The 22,080-nt window shown below is 47.0% G+C and overlaps 2 protein-coding genes across 2 annotated transcripts; both read right to left on the reverse strand.

Annotated features, from left to right (window-relative positions):
• Nucleotides 1–1,724: 1,724 nt before the first annotated feature.
• Nucleotides 1,725–3,557, reverse strand: LOC127314102 (berberine bridge enzyme-like Cyn d 4). The gene has a single exon (XM_051344571.1). The coding sequence runs from the start codon at nt 3,501–3,503 to the stop codon at nt 1,926–1,928; it is 1,578 nt and encodes a 525-aa protein (XP_051200531.1). The 5' UTR covers nt 3,504–3,557; the 3' UTR covers nt 1,725–1,925.
• A 742-nt stretch (nt 3,558–4,299) lies between these two features.
• Nucleotides 4,300–5,744, reverse strand: LOC127315540 (uncharacterized). The gene is made up of 5 exons (XM_071823373.1): nt 5,406–5,744; nt 5,134–5,307; nt 4,930–5,040; nt 4,675–4,846; nt 4,300–4,583 (listed from the first exon to the last, which is right to left on the reverse strand). Exons 1-5 carry the CDS (start codon nt 5,741–5,743, stop codon nt 4,446–4,448), a joined length of 933 nt encoding a protein of 310 aa, XP_071679474.1. The 5' UTR covers nt 5,744; the 3' UTR covers nt 4,300–4,445.
• Nucleotides 5,745–22,080: the final 16,336 nt, after the last annotated feature.

Here is a 22,080-nt window from a genome sequence, read left to right on the forward strand (position 1 = left end):
CCAACAACCTTCACGTGCTCCTTGCCTCCTACTGGTTCGATAACCTTGGTTTCTTACTGAGGAAAAACTTGCTGCTGTACGCATCACACCTTCCTCTTGGGGTTCCCAACGGACGTGTGCTTTACGCGTATCAGTATGCTGGAGCGGTGCCGGGATTCGAATCCATAAGATCTTCTTCCGCAACCTTAGCTCGATCTGAGGCCGGGAGCGTAGTTGAGCACCGTATGGTAGTAAGAGAGGACTTCTACATGACCCCGAGGTCCACGACGAAGTACGACTACATCAACCACGTTCTAGCAAAACGTTAACCATTTTCGGTCTACGATGGTACGTCGCCGAAACCTTCTCTATTACTGCATTGCTCCTAGATAGACCTGGGCAACCGGGTTGGTTAGTTAGATTTTTTTTCTGCTACGAATCCCCAACATATTTCATCCCAAATAACCACTGCAATGATCGTAAGCAAACCACTCCAATCCCTCATAATTAAGGGTTTCCCCACGGATATTGATATGAGTTACTGAATCCATTCTTATCCCCATGACGATATTAATAGTTTGGATTGGCGGGAGTACTGCAGAAAATTTTGTGCAGTATTGCGTTTGTGAACCGGCTGGAGGGAGTGAATCCATTCTTATCCCCTTGACAACAAATGGCCCAAATTCATTTGATGTACTATTAAATGACGCAAAAAATATATTGACTATTTGAAGACAAATATATACTTAAAACTGAGGACCAAGAAATATCGATCGTCATGATGTGGGATGATTTTTGAAGTGAGACAATCACACGTTTATGTTTTTTTTTTTTTGCGGGTAGAGACAATACCACGTTAACTATGTTGTTTCTGTGGTTTCAGATAAGCATATATACTTAAATGACTATTCAATATTCGATGAAAAAATTGTCATAGTATATTAGTTCTTATATAATGTGAAGGTCATATTGTACTTCCTCCTTTCAAAATTAATTAACGAAGCGGTGGGGATTAACACCCCCCCCCCCCCCCCGCGCGGTAATTCTCAAAAAAAAAATTAACGTGGATTTATCTAGATTCACATGTTTCAGCACATTAAAATATATCTAGATACGTGTATCTAGACAAATATGCCTCAATTAATTTGGAACCTGAAAAGTATCAACTTTAGAGATTTGCTTTAGTAGTTAAGAATTGACAAGAATAATTAACTTTTCGTTTGTCTTCTGATGCACATGTAACCTCTAACTAAAGAGTGAAATGAAACCTTTTGATGCATTATGGTTACGACATTTACTAAGCTGTTGAACAAATGTTATTATGACTTTATCAATTGATGACGTAGGATAAATATGGGTTACATGTTTCTTTGACCACATAAATGACAACCCATACAAATCAAGATCTGTAGAAACTATTGGCATATACGAATGGATCTCTATGGCTTGTGGTAAATTATATATATGTTATGTACATAAGATTTTCATAGTTAGCGATATTTGATACTTCCTGCGTTCTATACTTCCTCTGTTCCATGCCAGTGGGTACGTTTACCACTAACCCCTTACTATAGTCATGTGCTTCTATATCACAAGCTTGCTTTAGTCCTACTTCTATATAATTTTTTCTACTAATGTTTAGTTTAGATATAGATATATCTAGATATATTTTGGTTATAGATGCATTGATATGCATCTAGATAAACTATAAAACGATGGTAAAAAAAAGCAAGATCCACATAATATGACATCTCTCTATCTAATGAGGGGAGCAAATAATGGTCTTGTGAGGCGTTTAATATTTGGCAAGTTTCAAACTTTTTAATTGTTGCGATTCAAGACAGCGCCGTTGTGATCCTTATTAGTTGGCCATTGTGAAGCGCCAACCACACGCTCTAAATGTCAATGCAAAAGCATATAACTAATCGACAAATCTCCCTGGACAACTAGAACTTCCGGATCAGTGGCGGGATGCTCTGCTCGTTCCTGAAGTAATCCGTAGGATCCACCTTGCCCTTGGTAATGGCGAGCCTCTCGAAGTTACCCTTGAAATATTTCTGTCCCCAGACCTTACCACTGCTGTAGGTGGAGACGCCATTCACCACCTCGTTCCTCCCGAGGTCGATGTCCCTGTAGTTGGCGTAGGCCTGCCTGGGGTTCTTGCTCACGTACGGCTCCATGTAGTTGTAGATTTCCTTGCTCCATGACAAGGGCGCGGCGCCGGCTCCCGGAGCGAACCAGTAGTTGACGTACTGGATGTTGAAGAGGACTCCCTTGCGGTGAGGGAACGGCGTCGCCGCTTCTGGGGTAGCGCTGATGGTGGCACCGTAGGGGTCAAAGATCATAATCCCCGCACCAGGCTTCACGAGCCAGGTGCCGAAGATCTGCTCCCACACGCTCTTGGGGAATGGCTCGTAGACGTAGTCCGATTTGTACTCCGCAAAGGGCTTGAAGGTGTTGTTCCGGTTGAGGAGGTCGCCCTCCAGGGAATCCCTATGGCCGAGGTGGACGAAGGGGATGGACTCGATCCATGACATCTCGTTGCAGTGCGAGGCGTTCATGCCAAGCTCGGGGAACTTGCTCTGCATCATCGGCGTCAGGGTTTTGCAGGTGCCGAGGTACATGGCCTCGAACGTGGCCTTGGGCCCCATCGCAATGATGCGGATCATGAGGTCGGCGGGAAGTTGAGGCGCGACCAGTTGCCACTTGTTGATGATGTCCACGGCGCCCTCGCTGACTGACTTGGGGATCTTGAAGATGGTCACCGTGGGAGGCACCGGCAGGAGCTTCACCTGCCACGAGACCACGATGCCGAAGCTCTCGCCGCCGCCACCCCTCACGGCCCAGAAATGGTCGTCGCCCATGGACTTCTTGTCGTGCAGCTTGCCGTTGGCGTCGACGAGCTTCACGTCGATGACGTTCTCTGCGGCGATGCCGTACTTGCGCAGCAGCATACCGAAGCCGCCGCCCGCGAGGTTGCCGCCCACGCCGATGGTCGGGCAAACGCCTGCCGGGAAGGCCAGCGTGCGGCTATACTTGGAGATGGCGTAGTAGAGCTCGCCGAGCTGCGCGCCGGAGTCGACCCACGCCGTGCGGGCCTTACCGTCCACCAACACCGCCCGCATCTGGTTGAGGTCGACGACTGCGAAGTTCTCGGGCTGCAGGGAGCGGTACGAGAGGCCCTCGTAGTCGTGCCCGCCGCTGCGTACGCGGATGCGGACGTCGTAACGGCGGCCGCACACCACGGCAGACTGGATGTGGGAGGTGTTGGTGGGGGTGATGATGTAGAGCGGCTTCACGTTGTCCGGCGACGACCATCTCGAGTTCCGGATGGTTTGTCCCAGCACGGAGGGGTAGCCAGGGGAGCTCTTGGCGTAGAGGAGGCGTGGCGGGATCTCCTTCACGAGGCATCCCAGGAAATCCTCCTTGACTGCTGGCGCTTGGAAGTAGGAGAAGGCGACCTCCCAAGAGGACGCAAAGGAGCAGAACAGCAGCACCAGCGCCAAGGTCCTGCAATTCGCCATTGTAGCTTAACTTGGAGTGTACTCGATCGGTGTCTGGGTGTACATCGCTGTGAGGACTGGAGATGAGCTTATATAGGAGGTTTCGACTGAGCACCCTCTTGTTTCTCCGGTGTCCGCACCGCACCCTACAAGCGCGGATCCATCCAGTAAACTAAATGTGGAGTTTTAACCAAGTCAAGATCTCCGTTTGTACAGGGTTGTGCGTGATGTGGCGATCAGGCATCGCTTCTTCGCACATTGCCATGCGTTTGGTCCAAGAACAAAACCGTCGGGATGGTAGCGCCTTTTGTTTAGGAGCGAAACTGCAGGGCGTTGAATATACCTAATTTAAAGCATCAAGATGACGTTTTATTTACCATTGAAATGGAAAAAACTGATGCATTTTGTTCTTGGAAATGTTAATGTGTGATGTGTTGATTTTTCTTTTTTCGAGGGCATGTGTTGATTAAATGCACACTAGTGGAAAACAGGCCTTTTGATCCGGGTGGTTAGGGCCTTTTGTCGCGGGCGGCCAGCCGCGACAAGCAAGGCGCGATAAAAGGGTGGCCTTTTATCCCGGGTCACTTACGACCCGCGACATAAGGTCCACCACGTGGCAGCCGCGGGGCGCGCAGGGCACAGGCCCTTTTGTCGCGGGCGGTATTACCACCCGCGACAAAAGGCCCTCTACGTGGCGCGCGCACAACGCTTCTGCTTTAGGGTTTGAGGGGTGCAGCACCCCTCCCCCCCGCCACCGACCGCCTGTTATTTCATTTTTTTCGTCCGAAAATAAAAGTTGCATATATTTGTACGCTACTAGAAGTTGTACACATTCATTCATTATATATATATAGATCGATCAAACAAAGATTGGAAGCAGAAGTCGATTCCCCTTACACATATTCGTAGGTTCCCTACATATATACATGGAGCTCACGATCGACAAACGGTACTAACGACCGTCTATTTGGAGGTAGAACAACTATCTGGACTAAACAAGCCTTTGTTGTTTATTACTTCTCTAACCAAAAGTCCCGCCAGTTCCTCCGCGATTCCTAGTGCGTGTTCCTTTGGTTGGAGTCTGTCCCGCATGAAGTCGACCTATATACGAAAATGAGATGAGTATGACTATATCAGTCTTGATAACGAAATATTGATGATAATAAATAAAGTTGTGAATGTTATTGCTTACGTCGAATTTATTTCTGTTCTGCTTCTCAGTGGTTAACATGCGAATGGACTCGCAAACGTAGTATCCACATAGATTCGTCCCTTGTGGCTGCTGGGGGCACGGTACAGGATTAAATGTTAGCTTCTTTGCAAAGGTAATCTCCTTATGAACATTCTTCAAAGCTTGCCAAGCCCTGCCATGCAAAAGAATGATTGAATGAGTGGATAATTAATTGATATCTCACGAAAGATAAAGCGCGGCGATGAAGGAAATTACACTTGGAGCAACTTCTGCAAGTCCTGGAACCCGTCCAGGCCTCTACTCAGTGGGTCTTTTACTTCAACTATTCCCTTATCAGGTTGAATGTCTAGTAGAATCCAGTGGAAGCTGCACATGTTATGCATATACGTCAGGAATTACACTTAACATCGAGTAAGAAAAATTGAATGTGCATATATAAAAGATCATTAAGACTCTCACTCGTAGTTGTAAGGAAACAATATTGAATCACAGAAATATTGCTGCCCCAAAAACCTTAGTAGGTTTCCCCCCGTTTCTTCGCGTTTATGCTTCACCGTTTCAACATGTATTTTATCTGGGTCAACAAACCCAACATTGATAATATTATTACTTTTGCACTCACTGATCTTCAGTCTGCAAAAGAGAACCCATAAGATATAATGAGTATATATATGCAATGAAAACGAACATGAACTGAATGAAAATGAACTTATATGTAGTTAACAACTTACAAGCAATAGCAACTCATGAGAGATTTGTCGAGGGCTTCTAGATTGAATAACTGCCAGAGTTCATTCATCTCAATATGGATCTCCTCCTTTCGGTAGTAATATTCCCATGGTATACTCGCCACGATGTACATTTTTTTCTCCTTGCATGCATCAAGGTACCACTGATGCAAATTCCGCATATGTGTTGGTAGTTTATGCAGCTGCTCTCTGCTGACCAAGTCGGCCCCGTAGACAAATTTAGGAGCTATATCAGCAGTGGGTAGTGCAGCATCTGCTGCAAGTAGCAATTCCTCCACGGAAACTTTACAGGCAGCCGCTAGGCTAGCAGCTTCTTCCATATCGAAACCACCATGTTCCTGGCGGCGGGTGTTTGCGAGAGGGGTGTGTCGGCGGCCGATCCGAATTTGAACTAACTAATCAAATTTAAACTACAAATTTGAACTAACTAATTACATTTAACAAAAATAAACTAACTAATTACAACAAAATACTTACAAAATTTAAACTACAAATTTGAACTAACTAATTACAACAAAAATAAACTAACTAATTACAACAAAATACTTACAAAAATGAACTAACTAATTACATACTAAAATGTCTATATACAAAAATGAACTAACTAATTACATACTAATTATCTAACTAATAACTAATTACTAAAATGTCTATATACAAAAATGAACTAACTAATTACATACTAATTATCTAACTAATAACTAATTACTAAAATGTCTATATACAAAAATAAACTAACTAATAACTAATTACAAAAATGAACTAACTAATTATACAAATTATCTAACTAAGAAAAAAAAAATTAAAAAAAAAGAGGGCCGGCCGGGCGCCACACGCGCGCACAAGACATGGCGGCTTGTACTCTGCGGAGGGGCGCGGCGGCGCAGCGGCGGGGCCGGCACGGGCACGGCGCGGCGGGCGCGCGGCACGGCGGCAATCGACGGCGCTGGCGGCACGCGGCGGCAATCGACGGCGGCAGAGGGCGCGGGCGGCAGAGGGCACGCGCGGCAGAGGGAGCTCGAGGAGGCCTACGGCGGCGACGGGCGCGGCAGAGGAGATCGACGGCGGCGACGGCGCTGCAGATCGACGGCGGCACGGCAAAATCCGGCAGCCCGCGGCGTGAATTTCGCTAAGTGTTGGCCTCCGTGTGTCGCGGGTGGGGGCTCCGCCCGCGGGGTTAGGTATTTATACCTAACCCCTTTTATCGCGGGTGGTGGCACGACCCGTGATAAAAGGCCCCCCTTTTATCACGGGTCGTGCCACCACCCGCGACAAAGGGGGTCCTTTATCGCGGGCCGTGGCTCGACCCGCGACAAAAGGGGAGTGGGAGGAGGCGGCCGATCCGCGTGAAGCGCATCCAACGGCTCCAGGCCGTTGGATTCAAACGGCCTGGAGCCGTTGGATGCGCTTCACGCGGATCAGGCCTGCAACAGTTTTTGTGTTTCGTTTTTTTCTGTTTTTTGTTTTTCTGTTTTTTTAATAAAAACTATTATTTCAATAACTTTTAAATGGTAACTCAAAAAGAAAAGTTTTATATATGAAAATTGATCAGAAAAATCCAATGAACATGAATATGATATCCATATAACTATTTGCATCTCGCATCATATCCACTCGTGTCGCGTCCCCGTGCCGCGTGTCGCCACCTCTTCCACGTGCCTCGCCCCGCCGGACGCCGGCGTGCGACGTGTAGCCACCGCTGCCACGTGCCTCACCCCGCCGACGCCGGCGTGCGACGTGTAGCCACCGCTAACACGTGCCATGCCCCGCGTGCGCTATATAGAGCGACGAGTGCGGGCGCAACCACACGTCGCCACCGCCTCCGCTCATTCATCTCCGGGATGCCTCCATGTCGTCGAGGGGCGTCCGGTTTCCGTGGCGTTCGAGTGCATCCGAGCGGTAGGTTCACCGCCGAGATACGCGCCGGTGGCTTCCGCCTCACCCTCGGCACGTACAACACGCCGGAGGAGGCGGCGCGCGCTACGACGCGCGGCGGCGTGGCGCTTTCGGCGGCCAGGGCACGACATCAACTTTCCGGATGTTGAATCGCTAGAGGAGGCGGAGTTCCTCGCGCCACCGCCGTGCCTCGTCACCGACGAGGACCGTCGCCGGCATCGCCAGGTGCAGCGCAGGATCGCCAGCGCCGAGCGCGACGTGGCGGTGATGCGCGCGTGGAGGGCGCGGTCCCCCGACGCGTTCTTTGCTAACCTTAGGGCACAACGCAGGTCCAACAGGCGCAACCGTCGGGCCGTCGCCGCCTTCGAGCTCGAGAACTCGAATACAACTTGGACCGAAAACGACCCTCGGTGGGATGACCTTTGGACGGAGACAACCTCCGACGACGAGTAGAGACTAGACTAGTAATTTATCTATTTTATTGTAATTTCAATAAAGTCGTTGTCGGTTCTATTAGTTTAAATTTAGTTTATAAAGTCGTTGTCGGTTGTTTTTGTTCAATAAAGTGGTTGACACGAAATTTATTACGATTGAACTGAAATTAAAGTACAGAGCTCAACTGAAAAATAAGATACATGGCTAGATTCGAATGTTGGAGCCATTCAATCATAGTCGTGCCTAGTCCTATACACGTCGCCACTGTAGTCATCAAAGTCGCCGACGTCATCGTCGCTAGCATCGGGGTCGCGGTTGTCGAACCTCGGCGGATGACCACGCGTGGGCTGGGATTGAGGGTAGCGCAGGCGGGTGCCGTGCCTATAAAAGGAGCATCGATACGCCTTGCCAAGCAGATCAACAAGCCAAGCACAGTTTAATCTTCATTATTACATAAATGTAGAGATTGTCTTGGGAACTATATATGAAGAATACATTATTACATCGCCATCTAGTGTTGTGATCTTCTACGCCGTAGCCATGGAGAATCTTCATCATTTAGCAAGATGCTTGGGTCAATTTTCACCGTGAAGGGCGGAATTTCTTTAAACTTATTATAATCTTCTGACATGTCTGTCTTGTCATCCACTCCCACGATGTTTCTTTTCCCCGAAAGAACTATGTGGCGCTTTGGCTCCTCGATTGATGTATTCTTTTGTTGATTTCTTTTTCTTGATTTGCTAGACATGTCCTTCACGTAGAAAACTTGAGCCACCTCGCTGGCTAGGACAAAAGGCTCGTCCAGGTACGCAAGATTGTTGGGATCCACTGTTATCATACCGTACTTATCGTCAATATGTATAGCGCTGAGCTTCACCCATTTGCACCGAAACAAAGGGACCTTAAAAGTGGGACCATAGTCAAGTTCCCATATCTCCTCTATGTATCCATAATATGTGGTGGTCTGCCCATTCTCGTCTGTTGCATCGAAGCGGACACCGCTGTTTTGGTTGGTGCTCTTCTTATCTTGGTCGATCGTGTAAAATGTATTCCCATTTATCTCGTACCCTTGGAATGTACATATGTTTGAAGATGGTAACCTGGCCAACAAGTACAGCTGCTCCACCGCAGATGGGTCATTAATGAGATGTCTTTGCAACCAACTGCCGAAGGTATTCATGTGTTGACGTGTAATCAAGGACTCGGGCTGGCCCGGGTTTATTTCTCGTAAAACATTCTTATGTTTCTCGATGTACGGAGCCACCAAGCTGGAATTGTATAGAACTGTGTAGTGCGCTTGATTGAAAGAAATCTTGTCCCTCCACACCGTTGCTTTCCTTCCTAGTGTGCCTTTTCCAGTCAGCCTCCCTCATACCGAGATTCAGAACACCAATCGGCTTAAGGTCGGGAAGAAAGTCAACACAAAACTCAATGACCTCCTCGGTTCCGTAGCCCTTTGAGATACTTCCTTCCGGCCTAGCTCGGTTATGAACATATTTCTTTAAGACTCCCATGAACCTCTCGAAGGGGAACATATTGTGTAGAAATACAGACCGAGAATTCTAATCTCTTCAACTAGGTGAACGAGGAGGTGCGTCATAATATTGAAGAAGGATGGTGGGAACAACAACTCGAAGGTGACAAGACATTGGACCACATCTTCACCGTAATCTCGACAAAGTTTCGGATCCATTACCTTCGAGAAATTGCGTTCAGGAATGCACATATCTTCACAATGGCTAGTCGAACATTTTCTCGGTAGAAGTCCCCTCAATGCAATCGGAAGCAATTGTGTCATAAGCACGTGATGTCATGGGACTTCAGTTCTGGAATTTTTTCTCCTTCATATTTACTATCCCCTTTATATTCGACGAGAAACCAGACGGAACCTTGATACTGAATAGGGCTTCAAAAAAGATCTCCTTCTCTTGTTTGGTAAGAGCATAGGCTGGCAGGCCCTACAAACTGCCCTGGATGATTGCCGTTTCGTCCTTTATGAAGTTCCTGGTCCTCCCGTGCTTCGTTGTATCTTTTGTCTTTCCATACACGCCCGTAAAACCTAGAATATTCACACAAAGATTCTTGGTCAGGTGCATCACGTCGATTGCAGAGCGGACTTCCAGGACTTTCCAATATTCTAGCTCCCGGAAAATAGATTTCTTCTTCCACATGGGCGCGTGTCCGTCATCGTCTTTCGGAACAGGTCGACTGCTGGACCCTTTCCAAAGATAACATTTAAATCCTTGACCATGTCAAATATATCAGCACCACTACGGGGACAGGCTTCGGACGGCGGTCTGCCTCGCCATCGAAATGCTTGCCTTTTTTCCTTAAGGGATGCTTGCGCGGAAGGAAACGACGATTGAACGGGTACACAACTTTTCTGCTTTTTCCCAAATATTTACTTTCAGTCTCATCTAAACAAGTGTGTGCATGCATTGTATCCTTTGTTCTGTCTGTCCGAAATGTTAATGAGAGCAGGCCAATCATTGATGGTTACGAATAGCAACGCTCGTAGGTCAAATTCTTGCTCCGTGTGCTCATCCCACACACGTACACCTGGTTTGGCCCACAACTCCAAAAGTTCATCGACTAATGGCCTTAGGTACACATCAATGTCGTTGCCCGGTTGCTTTGGGCCTTGGATAAGCACCGGCATCATAATGAACTTCCGCTTCATGCACAACCAAGGAGGAAGGTTGTAGATACATAGAGTCACGGGCCAGGTCTTTGTGGATCGCAGCTCTGCTCCCCAAAAGGATTCATGCCATCTGTACTTAGACCAAAGTATAAGTTCCTTGCCTCACCTGCAAAATCCGGAAACTCTCTCCCGATGTTTCTCCACTGCCGACCATCAGCGGGGTGCCTCAACATCGCGTCTTTCTTACGTTCTTCCATGTGCCATCGCAACAACTTGGCATGCTCTTTGTTTCTGAACAAACGTTTCAACAGTGGAATTATTGGAGCAGACCACATCAGCGTCGCAGAACCCTCTTCTGGGTGGCTCGCCCTCAACATCACCAGGGTCATCTTTTACGATCTTATACCGCAATGCACCACATATCGGGCATTTATTCAAATTCTCGTACTTCTCACCGCGGTAGAGGATACATCATTAATGCATGCATGTATCTTCTGCACATCTAATCCTAGAGGGCAGACAAGCTTCTTTGCTTCATATGTACTTGACGGGCAATTCATTATTTCTTGGAAACATCTTCTTTAATATTATAATCAATTACTCAAATCACTAGTCAGTCACAAAGAACTCTGACTTCAATATCAGCAATACAAAAATGCTACCCAGCTATCAATGACCATATTCACAACAACGGAACAACAATTTGTGGTGGTCCTCTAACATCTTGTCGAACCGCAACCTCTCCTTATCCGTGTCACAGATCTCTTCTTGCATCGAAATGGCCCGACGAAGATCATCATCAACAGGATCATCCGATGCCTGTTGTTCACCTCCTTCTTCTTCATTGTCGTCCATTGCGGTATCAAAGCATTCAGAGAACATAGATCGATAATACTTCTCATCATTATCTTCTTCCTCATCGCCGTCTTCCATCATAACCCCTTCTTCTCCGTGCTTGGTCCAAACATTATAACTGGACATGAACCCAAACCGAAGCGGTGGCTCTTAATATCTCTTGAGCAAGAGTAATCCTTCTCGTTCTTACATTTTAGACATGGACAGCACATAAAACCTTGCTTCGACTTGTTGGCCTCGGCCACAAGCAAGAAAGAATTCACGCCCTCTCTGAAAGCGGGAGCACATCGGTTACCGTACATCCATGGATGACTCATCTGCATCATAAGCACAATTATATATGTATCAGATGCAATCACCTTGCTAAAATTAGTATTGTACGGACTATGCATATATATATAGTCAAGAAAATAGTTGCTAACCTTTTTGGATCAAAAAGAGGAGAAATCTTATCAAATAAACCAAGTGGCATCCCTCTCACAAGCATTCCATCAAACACCTCTTGTGCACATGTAGAAAAAATGAGCTAGCATACACCTCCACCTTCACCACCAAGGAAAAAATGAGGTGGGGGGGTGGCTGGCTGCTTCTATATATAGGGCGGGGACATTTTGTCGCGGGCCGTATTACGACCCGCGACAAAAGGGGTGGCCACGTCGCTCCTACCCCTTTTGTCGCGGGTCGTAATACGGCCCGCGACAAAAGGCCGCGACAAAAGCCTCCGCGCGCTCCACATGGTTTCGGGGCGACGTGGCCAGGCCATTTGTCGCGGGTGCAGGCGCGCCCGCGACAAAAGGCTCCCACGGAAGCCCTGTTTTCCACTAGTGGCAACACCCATACTATTACTCCATGAGCATCGGCTGTGGGCTAGTTACTGGATATTTGGGCCGGGAAGCATCAGATAAGGTGATGTTTCAGGAAGAAAGTCCATATCCATCCTCCAACGTTCACACAAGTACGTTTACTTCTGACGATTAATTGTTCATCAAAAATATTTTTGGTCCTAAGTGTTTTAATTGAAATAAATTCCGAAAATATGTAGTTTAGGTAAAAGTCACATGTTTTAGATGAATAGTCCAAAGGAAACTCCCCCCTTCCGATTGTTTTGTAACTTAGAGGTCAGGTAATTATGTAAATTAATGCTAGACTAAGTTTAATTGAGTTTCACAGTATCCAAGTTCCAAAAATTCCCTTTAATCAGCTTCTGACGGTCTGACTTTTGTCGCTAAGGCAGCGGCCTGGCTGCATGTATGTATTCCAAACTATAGCTAGAGCCTCCAAACGCTGCAGCCCGTATGACACCATCCAACATATATGCACCGTTCTATATCTCTCTATCTCTCCTTGCATCACTGCTGATAGATAATTTTGTTTTATAGAGAAAGTAATGTCCTTTAGCTCCTCTGACATCACACTGCCGATGGATGCGCTTTTTTTTTTGTATTCTGACTTCCTGAGAACTCATTTGTCCAAGATAGACGATGCCAACGGTTTATTGATAGATCAGAGATATAATGGGTGCTGCAAATAAAGGATGCGGTAATGGCACGGTTTGGTACGTAGTGTTGACGTTTGATGAGTACACAAATTGCACACATCGCACGATCATGCGCACAGCGCACACACGACGTGGTTTTCCTTCCTATCGCCTCATTTTCTAACTCCCATGAACAAAACAATCCTAAGGTCTAGTGGAACAAAAAGGAATAAGATCCTGACATAAAAGTTTACCATTTATTATCTTACAGCACAAAGTAATACCACTTCAAAGAGGCTCGTATTTGGTGCTTTTAGCCTTATATTAGATTACTCACAATGGATAGTATCATATATTAGCACTACGAGAGAGCAGATTATTAGTGGCACTTTAAAATGCTCCTAAAAATAACTAAAGTGTCTCTAATTATTTTTAGAAACACTTAAAAATGTCAAATTTAATCATGTTACTAAAAACTATAGCCTCACTTTGAAAAAATGCCCCTAAAAATAGTATTTTTTTGCCGCACTTTCAAGTTGCCTCTATATACTTTTAGACGCCACTTTGAAAAATGCCCCTATATATTTTTAGATGCAATTTGAAAATTGTCCCAAATATTTTTTGTCGCTATTTAAAAAATGCTCATATATATTTTTAGCCACACTTTGTTGCTTCTATACATTTTAGCAGCATTTTGGATATTTGCCTCTATACATTGTTAGCCGCATTTTGTATATTTGTGTCTATACATTTTAGCCGTACTTTGGTAAATTTCCTCTATACAACTTCAGCAGCACTTTGGCAAATTGCCCCCGTACATCTTTTAGCCACACTTGGGCAAATTGCCCCTAAAACTAGCATGTTCTTAGCCAGACTACGCAAAATGCCTCTAACCATTTGTAGCGGGAGTTTTCAAATGGGCCTTTAAACATACTAGATGGGCTTGGGCGCTTCGCCGCACCATCTGCAATACATTTCGCCATTGTGTGATAGCTGCGGTTAGTTTGCAACCGTGTTTAGGTGTACTGCTGTTGGGCAATTAATTTTTCCTTTTGTTATAATGTTGTCCGTAAATTAAATAGAGGACTATGTATACGCACCAATGTTTGATTTAGGATTCCAAGCTTTAGAAAACTTTATTTTAAGCCACTTCATCAATAAATTAGTTTTTTTAGAAGAATCATGTGAATAACAATACTCATATTACATATGAACAAAAACCATTTTATCTGATAAGCCAGAAGTATTTTATATAATGTTCAAAAAGTAACAAAGTACACAAAACAATGGGGGAAAATATAAAAAAATATGACAATAAATATATTAATAGGGTGGCACACAATTAGCTGAAACATGCACAAATATTAGCACGTTGGCAGTCATAATGGAAAGCAATAAAAGAAAGTATACATAAAGGACAACAATAAGAAAATATAAAGATAAATGTTGAATAATTGGCACAGGAGGTTAACATAATACATCAAAAGCATGTCGAGATGCACCAGAATGGTTCATCAATTCAAATGGCATTGTTGCCTCAGTTTTTCTACTCTGCATAACACAAAAGAGAATAAAACATCATTAGGATCATCAACGGGAAACACAATTTTTGGTAAGATATAATTTTTTACATATTTCAGTTGACTCTCCTTATATTTGACTTAACTTCCAATATCTTATTGTTCGTCAGAAATGATTGCGCTAATTTTATCTCTAATCCAAGCCACAAAAAATAGAAATTCTCTGTGTCCAACTTGCAGATGGTAAGATAGGTCCAACAAGCACGAGTTATGCACTAAGCGACAACAACCAACAAAATAAAACAACAACAGCCTACAAAATAAAAGCGTCAACCACCATTCTGAAACATGTTGCAACGGCACATAGTTGTAATGTAGAAATTTGGGACGAAGCAGCATGTCTGCTATGCTAGTGAAGTCTATAAGGATACACTGATTTGAGTTGATATGGCATGCAACTTCAAATTGTATTATCAATTGTTAAATAACATATATCCCATAAACCAGTACATGTTCTTAGAAAATATGCAATTATCTCTGCTCTTATGATTAACCTCCATTGTGTATCAATAGTACTACAATTATTTGCTTTTGGTAAAAAAACTATCATGCAAAACAGGGAAATTCACCATCAGATTGATTTGGTTGCATCCCCGGTGCAATGTACAATGTGCAATGGTGAATCCTAGCCCTATCACATGAAAACTAAGGTAAGTTGAATCATCCAAGCAGAGCTAAATTTATCTTCCAATTGACTTGTTTTCCGTGCATTCTTAATCTATATGGAAATAACTTGTTACAACGTATCACAAGAAAGATTCAACAGATCGACCCGACACATCTTAAGATAGAGAAACAATGGTCTTTTGAGTACTATTACTACTATGCTAACTGCACTTCTCATATGCCTCTGGTGGCGAAAGATGTTATTACCCCCTTAAATTAGTATCCATAGCATAGAACTTGAGTAGGTATGCTTAAGTTTTCTCATGAATTGCACAACTCTCTGCCGTCACACTTTTAAGTTTGTCTCCTATGGCTCAGTCAACCTGCTATTTCACTATCAAGTTAGCTCAAATTTTATCATTGCAGTGTCGTGAATGGCACAGTTCATTTACACAAGTACTCTTTGTCGTTGCCTAATCGACGGTACCTCGGAGGAGGGATCCTCACGAGGGGAAGAAGAAGTAGGGGCCATAGGGCGGAGTGCACACGGGACGGTGGTACGCGAGTTACCCAGCTTCGGAACACCTGCACGATGACAGGGCCTACTGCTGCTTGTCTGGAATTATCTGGGCGCTTTCGCGTTGTTACAATGAGTTGTGGTTGTGCCTCTAGGGCTCCCGGGATCCGGCTTATAAAGGCGCACGGATCTAGGGTTTACACGGAGAGTCCTAGCCGGAATACAAGTTGCCTAACTACGGTACAAAGTCTTGCCGTGTACATCAAGGATCCGCCTTCCTCCAAATACGTGCTGGATCCGGATACTTCATGGGCTTCAACGGATCCGGCCTCCTTCGTAGGTCGGTTAGGATCCGGCTCCTCGTTCCTGGGCTGAACTTCATCCTTCAGGATCTACAGCAATTGGGCCGCCCGATGGGCCACATGCCTCACCACCAACTATGGGCCACCCGGGCTTGCCGGATCTAGGCCATGCCGTTGATATACCCATAAAGTATACCCACAACAGTAGCCCCCGAAGTTCTCCGAGATTCATCATTCCTCCGACTTCATACAGCTCGGAAACGAAGAGAATCTTGAAGAGCTTCAAAACTTCTTACTTGATTCCGGGTTCGCTCCTCCGGAAATCCTTCATCTTCAGATCATGCACAACAACGGAAGGTCCACTTTTCCCGCGCACAACTTCCTCATTTCCCGCGCTAAATTTTCGCAGATGCAAATCTTTAGCCGGAATTTTCGGGAGTGCATGGTTAAGTTACCTCCACGTCATTTTACCGCACTTGACCTAAAACACGTGTCATCCATCCAACGGTGCGACCGTTCCGTTTCCACCGTCGGATCCGGATCCCGAATCTCCGCGCGCGGCCTATAAATACCCCGCGGCTCGGTAAATTTTCATTCTTTCACCTCTCCTCACCACTTCGTCTTCCTCCTCGCGCCGCGCCGCCGACGGATCTCGATTCCGGCGAACTTCGCCACGGTGAGCTTCGTGCGCCGCCAAACCAAGACTCCCCTCACGCCAAGATTCCTGCGATTGAACGGGATTTTCTCTCCGCCGCCGATTCGTGGTCACGCGGGACGATTTCCTTCAAGTCCGGCGACATCATCTTCACCGGAGCTCCGTCGAGCCACCGCGCCATTAGCGGTAAGTTCGCCGGCCCCGTAGAAGATAGACTTAGTGTAGAAGATAGACTAGGTGATCCGGGTACTCAAACACTTTGTATGGGCGCAGCCGGAAGCATGCCACTCGATTCGTCGCACGGTACTGGTAGCTCTCCGAGTAGCCCGGATCCCAATCAAATAGAACCCATATGCCCGGATCCCATATCATTCCTGCCACCATATGTTTCCGACATTAGACTAGCTCAACCTTTTTCCGCGACTTCCAGCACCGCTCCAGGCCGGATCCCCTCCCTCCAAGAGCTTCAAGAAGAACTCGAGGGACAAGCTAGGATGGCAGCTAAGGTGCAGGAGGTGGAAAACAAGAGGGCGTCCAAGGCCCGGATCCGCGAAGGAGAGCGGGGTCAGTGGTGACCCTGTGCAACTACTGATGTGGAACTTAGAGAGCTCCAGAATGAGGGCATGATCTCCACTCATTGGAGTTTCACGCGTGACTCCGACGTCCCCAAGCCTGAAGCCGGAGAAATTGTTATGACCAAGGCTTGGGTGGAACGCGGACTTTCACTTCCCTGCTCGGAGTTCTTTCTCTCCGTGCTCAACACATACGGGCTCCAACCCCACAACAACTGCCCAAACTCATACCTTCTCCTGTCCAACTTCGTAACTCTCTGCGAAGGGCATCTTGGGATCCGGCCAGATGTCAAGTTATGGCAATTCTTTTTCCGGGTGAAGAAAGAAACCAAGGACAAAGCAATGGTGAACTGCGGAAGCATGACGTTTATGCTCCGCCCTAGCCGCATGTATCCTCCCCATGACTCGCACGAATCCGTCCGGTACTGGAACGCCGGATGGTTCTATGAGAAGAACGCTTCAGTCCCGGATGTCCATGAAGGCCTGCCCCAATTCACCAACGAGCCTCCACAAGAGCTCGCAAGCTGGAGCTTCGTTCCTTCACTCGCCCAAACGCCTATCTTGGAGAAGGCAGCGCGGAGAATCTCCTGGCTAGTCCACGACGGACTGACCGGAGCTCAGCTCACCCTTAGCTGGTTCTCCCGGAGAATCCAGCCTCTACGCTACAACGCGCGCCTGATGTGCGCTTATACCGGGGCGAACGATCTTCTCCGGGTTACCCGCCACGATCTTCCAGCCGACTCTCTGAAGAGAAGGTTCAAGACGTTGGTGAAGATTCCGAGGGGCCAACAGGTCCCGGAATTGATCAAGGACATCTACACAAACGACCAATGTCCTCCGGTAAGCTTTGTTTTTTTCGTTGCTTCAAACTTCACAAGTTTTTGGATGTTAATTCTAACTCTTATTCATTTCCTTCCAGCTCAACACTTTGGCGGAGGAAAACTTCCGCACCATTCTTCGTGTCCCTGTCAGCGGCGACGCGGCGGAGGAGGTTCCGGAAGACGACGAGGAGGAAGAGGAACAGGCACCCCGCAAGGCGGCCCCTCGACCTACGAAGCGTCCCCGCGCCAAGGCTTCCGGCACTGAAGCCGGAGCTAGCGGCGAGGCCTCCGCCAAGAAGCCCAAGACCACAAAACCACCTCCGCTAGACTCGAGGAAAGCGGAGCGTGCGCGCCTAAGGATGCTTTCAACTGCTGGCCAGGGCACGCGCCCCATTATCCCCGGCGCCCCGTAAGTTTCCGAACATGATGCAAATTTTATCTTGGCGAAATTATCTCTTGTCTAATCCCTTTTACTTGTTTGCAGGAATCCGAGCACCACTGCCACGCGGACCACCGGCCAAGAAACTATCACAAAATATATGAAAAAATCTCCGGCCGTCGGTCCTTCTACTCCAGTCCCACCAAGCACCTCCCACCCAACTCCTCAACCGTCTCCCCCTCAGGCTGATCCATCTCCCCCTCCTGCCGCAAACATTCCACCGGAAATAATTCCGGTTAGCAGCGAGAATGTGGGCGGAGAAGATCCTAAGGCCAAAGGCCCTGCCCAAGAAGACGTGGAAGTACAAGGCCAATGAGAGGCTGAAGTCACTTCTTCTGAGAAGGCTGGAGACGGTGCTGGCGACATGGTCGTTTTTCCGAAGAACTTCGGAGATCCGGCTGAAACCACTTCCACCCCCAAGGCGTATGCTACCAAGTTTTTCAACAAGCTGTCCGAGGCGGAGAAGTGGGAGCTTGAGCAAGACTTGCTCAACGCCATGCTGAACAACGCCTAGGGGAAGCCTGACTCCAGGACATCGGAAATCCAAGACTTCAAGAAGAACGTTGGCCAGTTCTTTGACCAGCTCATCTGCAAGCAAAAGGTACTCCCCAGTAGCCCCCAAGCATGTAGGCGGAAACTCAAAAAATAGTTAGCGCTTAGATGCTTAAAGAAAGATTACTTCCGGGAAGGTTGTTAAATTGGATCAGTAGCCCCCAAGCATTATGGCGGAAAAATTCCGGCAATAATGCTTTGGAGAAACCCACTTTTTACAGGCGGAATTTTTACTCCTGCTCTGTCTATGTTTTACAGGAACAGCAGGCACTGCACTATGAGCTACACAAGAACATTGCGCTTCAGCGCCGCGTTACTCTGAATCAGGCGGAAAATATCCGGACTCTGAAGGATGAGAATGCGGAACTGACCAAGCAACTGGCAGACGCCCAAGGTTGGTTTCTGCCTTCTTCGTCATTAGTCATATTCCGACTTTGAACTTGCTGTTAACTTATGTTATTATAGGCGCATCCTCTTCCCTTGCTACAGCCTCGTCTGAACTTGAGAACCTGCGCTCCTCGTACCAAGATTTGGAAACGAAACTAAAGGAGGCGGAACTAAAGAGGGAGCAGGCCGAGAAGCAGCTGGCGGAGAAAAACTCCGAGCACATCAGGGAAAAGGGCGAATTGATACTGAAGAAAAATGCTGACAGCGAGACCATCAAGAGGCAGCAGAAAGAGCTCAACGGACTCCGGAAATATATGGAGACCGCGGAGCATCACTGGGACTTGCTCAACGAGAACATCTTGGGTACGATACTGAAACCTTGTCCAGATGTTTGCTCCGACTTTTTACTTTGCGCTCAAACTGCATGCTTATATCCTGATTATCTTTATGCAGAGCCACTTGGGTATCCAGAGCAGCGCCGGAATTTGTTCCCACGGGATGACCTTCTTCAACTTGCCGGCGACGATTGCAAAGATCTCATCTCCGCCTCCCGCAAGATATGCTATAACTTATCCATCAAGAGGAGTCGCACTTGCAACGTTCGCAAGCTTGTTGGAAAGATGGACGTTCTGCCGGAGCTGGTGACGGATCTTCAAGCATCATCAGCCCGAGGCGCAGCTGCAATGACTTTGGCTATGTGCTTAGCACATCATCCGGATCTTGATGTTGATGTGGTAACCACAGGCGTTCCTCCGGATGCGAATGTTGATGCGCTCCTGAATGCAGTGAGCGGTTACGACACCCGTATCGCGCGCAGGATCCAACATGAGGAATTCTACGACAAGGTCGTTCTTCCTGCAGACGAGCCTTTGGAAGCGGAACTTCAAAAGGAGCTCGCCGCGAAAGCGCGACCTGCGGAATCCGGAACCCAATATACCTGGACCAGCTCCAAGGACGCTCCCCCAGAAGAACCCAAGACCAGCACTGCAGCTTCTGATGAAGAAAAAGAAAGTGATGATGACGTGTCATCTCCGGCCGAAGACGCCGAGAAAAAAGATTCAGAGGGCAAGACTTCTCCGGCTAAGGGGGAGTAAAAGCTTTTATTCCTGCGGGAAAGACAATGCATCATTTTGGCCCCAGCGAGGGTTTGTAATATAACTTTAAATTCTTAAGTATCTAGGGACGAAACAATTATGCATGGGTGGAAAACTTATCCTGCTATCCTTTTGAATTATTTGCATGTTTCGTTTGTAAAAAGCAAGTGCTGGTTTATTAATTTTCCGGCTTACTCATTTGACCTTCCACGAGCCGGAAAACCTTTGGCCGGAAACGCTCGCCTGCGGTGACGAAGCCCAATGGCGTCCGTCCATAACCGCGGAAACAAGCCCCCAGCCTAGGTGCCGGAAATCGCTACCAGGAATCCACGAGTTCGCAACGAAAAAAATTTCCACCAGAAAACTTAAGCTTACGTCCTAAGGGACGATTTTGAAAATCACAACTTTCATACACGCCTAGGCGGAAATATCCAGCTCTGCGGTTTTAGTCGGAAAAACATACACGATCTAAAATGAACAAGTAAAGGAGGTAAAAGACTCAAAGAGTGAACCATAAGCTTTATTTCATTGATCATGTATAACTATTACAGAGTTTGTAACTCGGAAAAAATATGCTAAGTGTAGAAAGGACGTAGTTGTGCGATATTCCAAGGGCGATCTGTTTCGTCGTAGATGTCATCCGGATCCTCACGCTTGCGTTTCCGGTGCCAGTTAGCAGGTCTATCCCTCAGCTCGCGGAAATCAACAAGGTAGTACGACCCGTTATGAAGCACTTTGCTAACGACAAAGGGTCCTTCCCATGGAGATTGCAGCTTATGGTCTTTCACCTGTCGAAGGCGGAGGACCAGGTCTCCTGCCATGAAGGAGCGTTTCCGAAATCGACGACTATGGTAACGTCGGAGCTTCTGCTGGTAGATGGCGGAGCGCTGGTCAGCTAAGTTCCGAGCTTCCTCGATCAGGTCCACAGATAGCTGTCTGGCCTCGTCAGCTGTTTCTTCATTGTAGGCGGAAACTCGCGGTGAATCGTGGATGATGTCGGAGGGAAGTACGGCTTCGGATCCGTATACCAGGAAAAATGGGGTAAACCCTGTTGATCTGTTAGGGGTGGTTGATACGTCTCCGACTTATCGATAATTTCTTATGTTCCATGCCACATTATTGATGTTATCTACATGTTTTATGCACACTTTATGTCATATTCGTGCATTTTCTGGAACTAACCTATTAACAAGATGCCGAAGTGCCGATTCTTTGTTTCTGCTGTTTTTGGTTTCAGAAATCCTAGTAAGGAAATATTCTCGGAATTGGACGAAATCAAAGCCCAGGGCCTATTTTCTCACGAAGCTTCCGAAGTCCGAAGGAGAGACGAAGAGGGGCCACGGAGGGGCCACACCATAGGCGGCGCGGCCCCCCCTTGGCCGCGCCGGCCTGTAGTGTGGGGCCCCGTGCCGCCTCTTGACCTGCCCTTCCGCCTATAAAAAGTCTCCGTGACGAAACCCCCGGTCATCGAGAGCCACGATACGGAAAACCTTCCAGAGACGCCGCCGCCGCCGATCCCATCTCGGGGGATCCAGGAGATCGCCTCCGGCACCCTGCCGGAGAGGGGAATCATCTCCCGGAGGACTCTACGCCGCCATGGTCGCCTCCGGTGTGATGTGTGAGTAGTCTACCCCTGGACTATGGGTCCATAGCAGTAGCTAGATGGTTGTCTTCTCCCCATTGTGCTATCATTGTCGGATCCTGTGAGCTGCCTAACATGATCAAGATCATCTATCTGTAATTCTATATGTTGCGTTTGTTGGGATCCGATGAATAGAGAATACTTGTTATGTTGATTATCAAAGTTATGCTATGTGTTGTTTATGAT

The sequence above is a fragment of the Lolium perenne genome, chromosome 7 (genome assembly GCF_019359855.2).
Source record: "Lolium perenne isolate Kyuss_39 chromosome 7, Kyuss_2.0, whole genome shotgun sequence".
Taxonomy (NCBI): domain Eukaryota; kingdom Viridiplantae; phylum Streptophyta; class Magnoliopsida; order Poales; family Poaceae; genus Lolium; species Lolium perenne.

Bases quoted from the DNA above. Each gene is read 5' to 3' on its own strand.
- LOC127314102 (XM_051344571.1), bottom strand. From the start codon at position 3,503: ATGGCGAATTGCAGGACCTTGGCGCTGGTGCTGCTGTTCTGCTCCTTT.
- LOC127315540 (XM_071823373.1), bottom strand. From the start codon at position 5,743: ATGGAAGAAGCTGCTAGCCTAGCGGCTGCCTGTAAAGTTTCCGTGGAG. The intron at 5,041-5,133 runs GTGAGAGTCTTA...TAACATGTGCAG, and splicing joins TTGTTTCCTTACAACTACGA to CTTCCACTGGATTCTACTAG. The intron at 4,584-4,674 runs GTAAGCAATAAC...TTTCGTATATAG, and splicing joins AGAACAGAAATAAATTCGAC to GTCGACTTCATGCGGGACAG.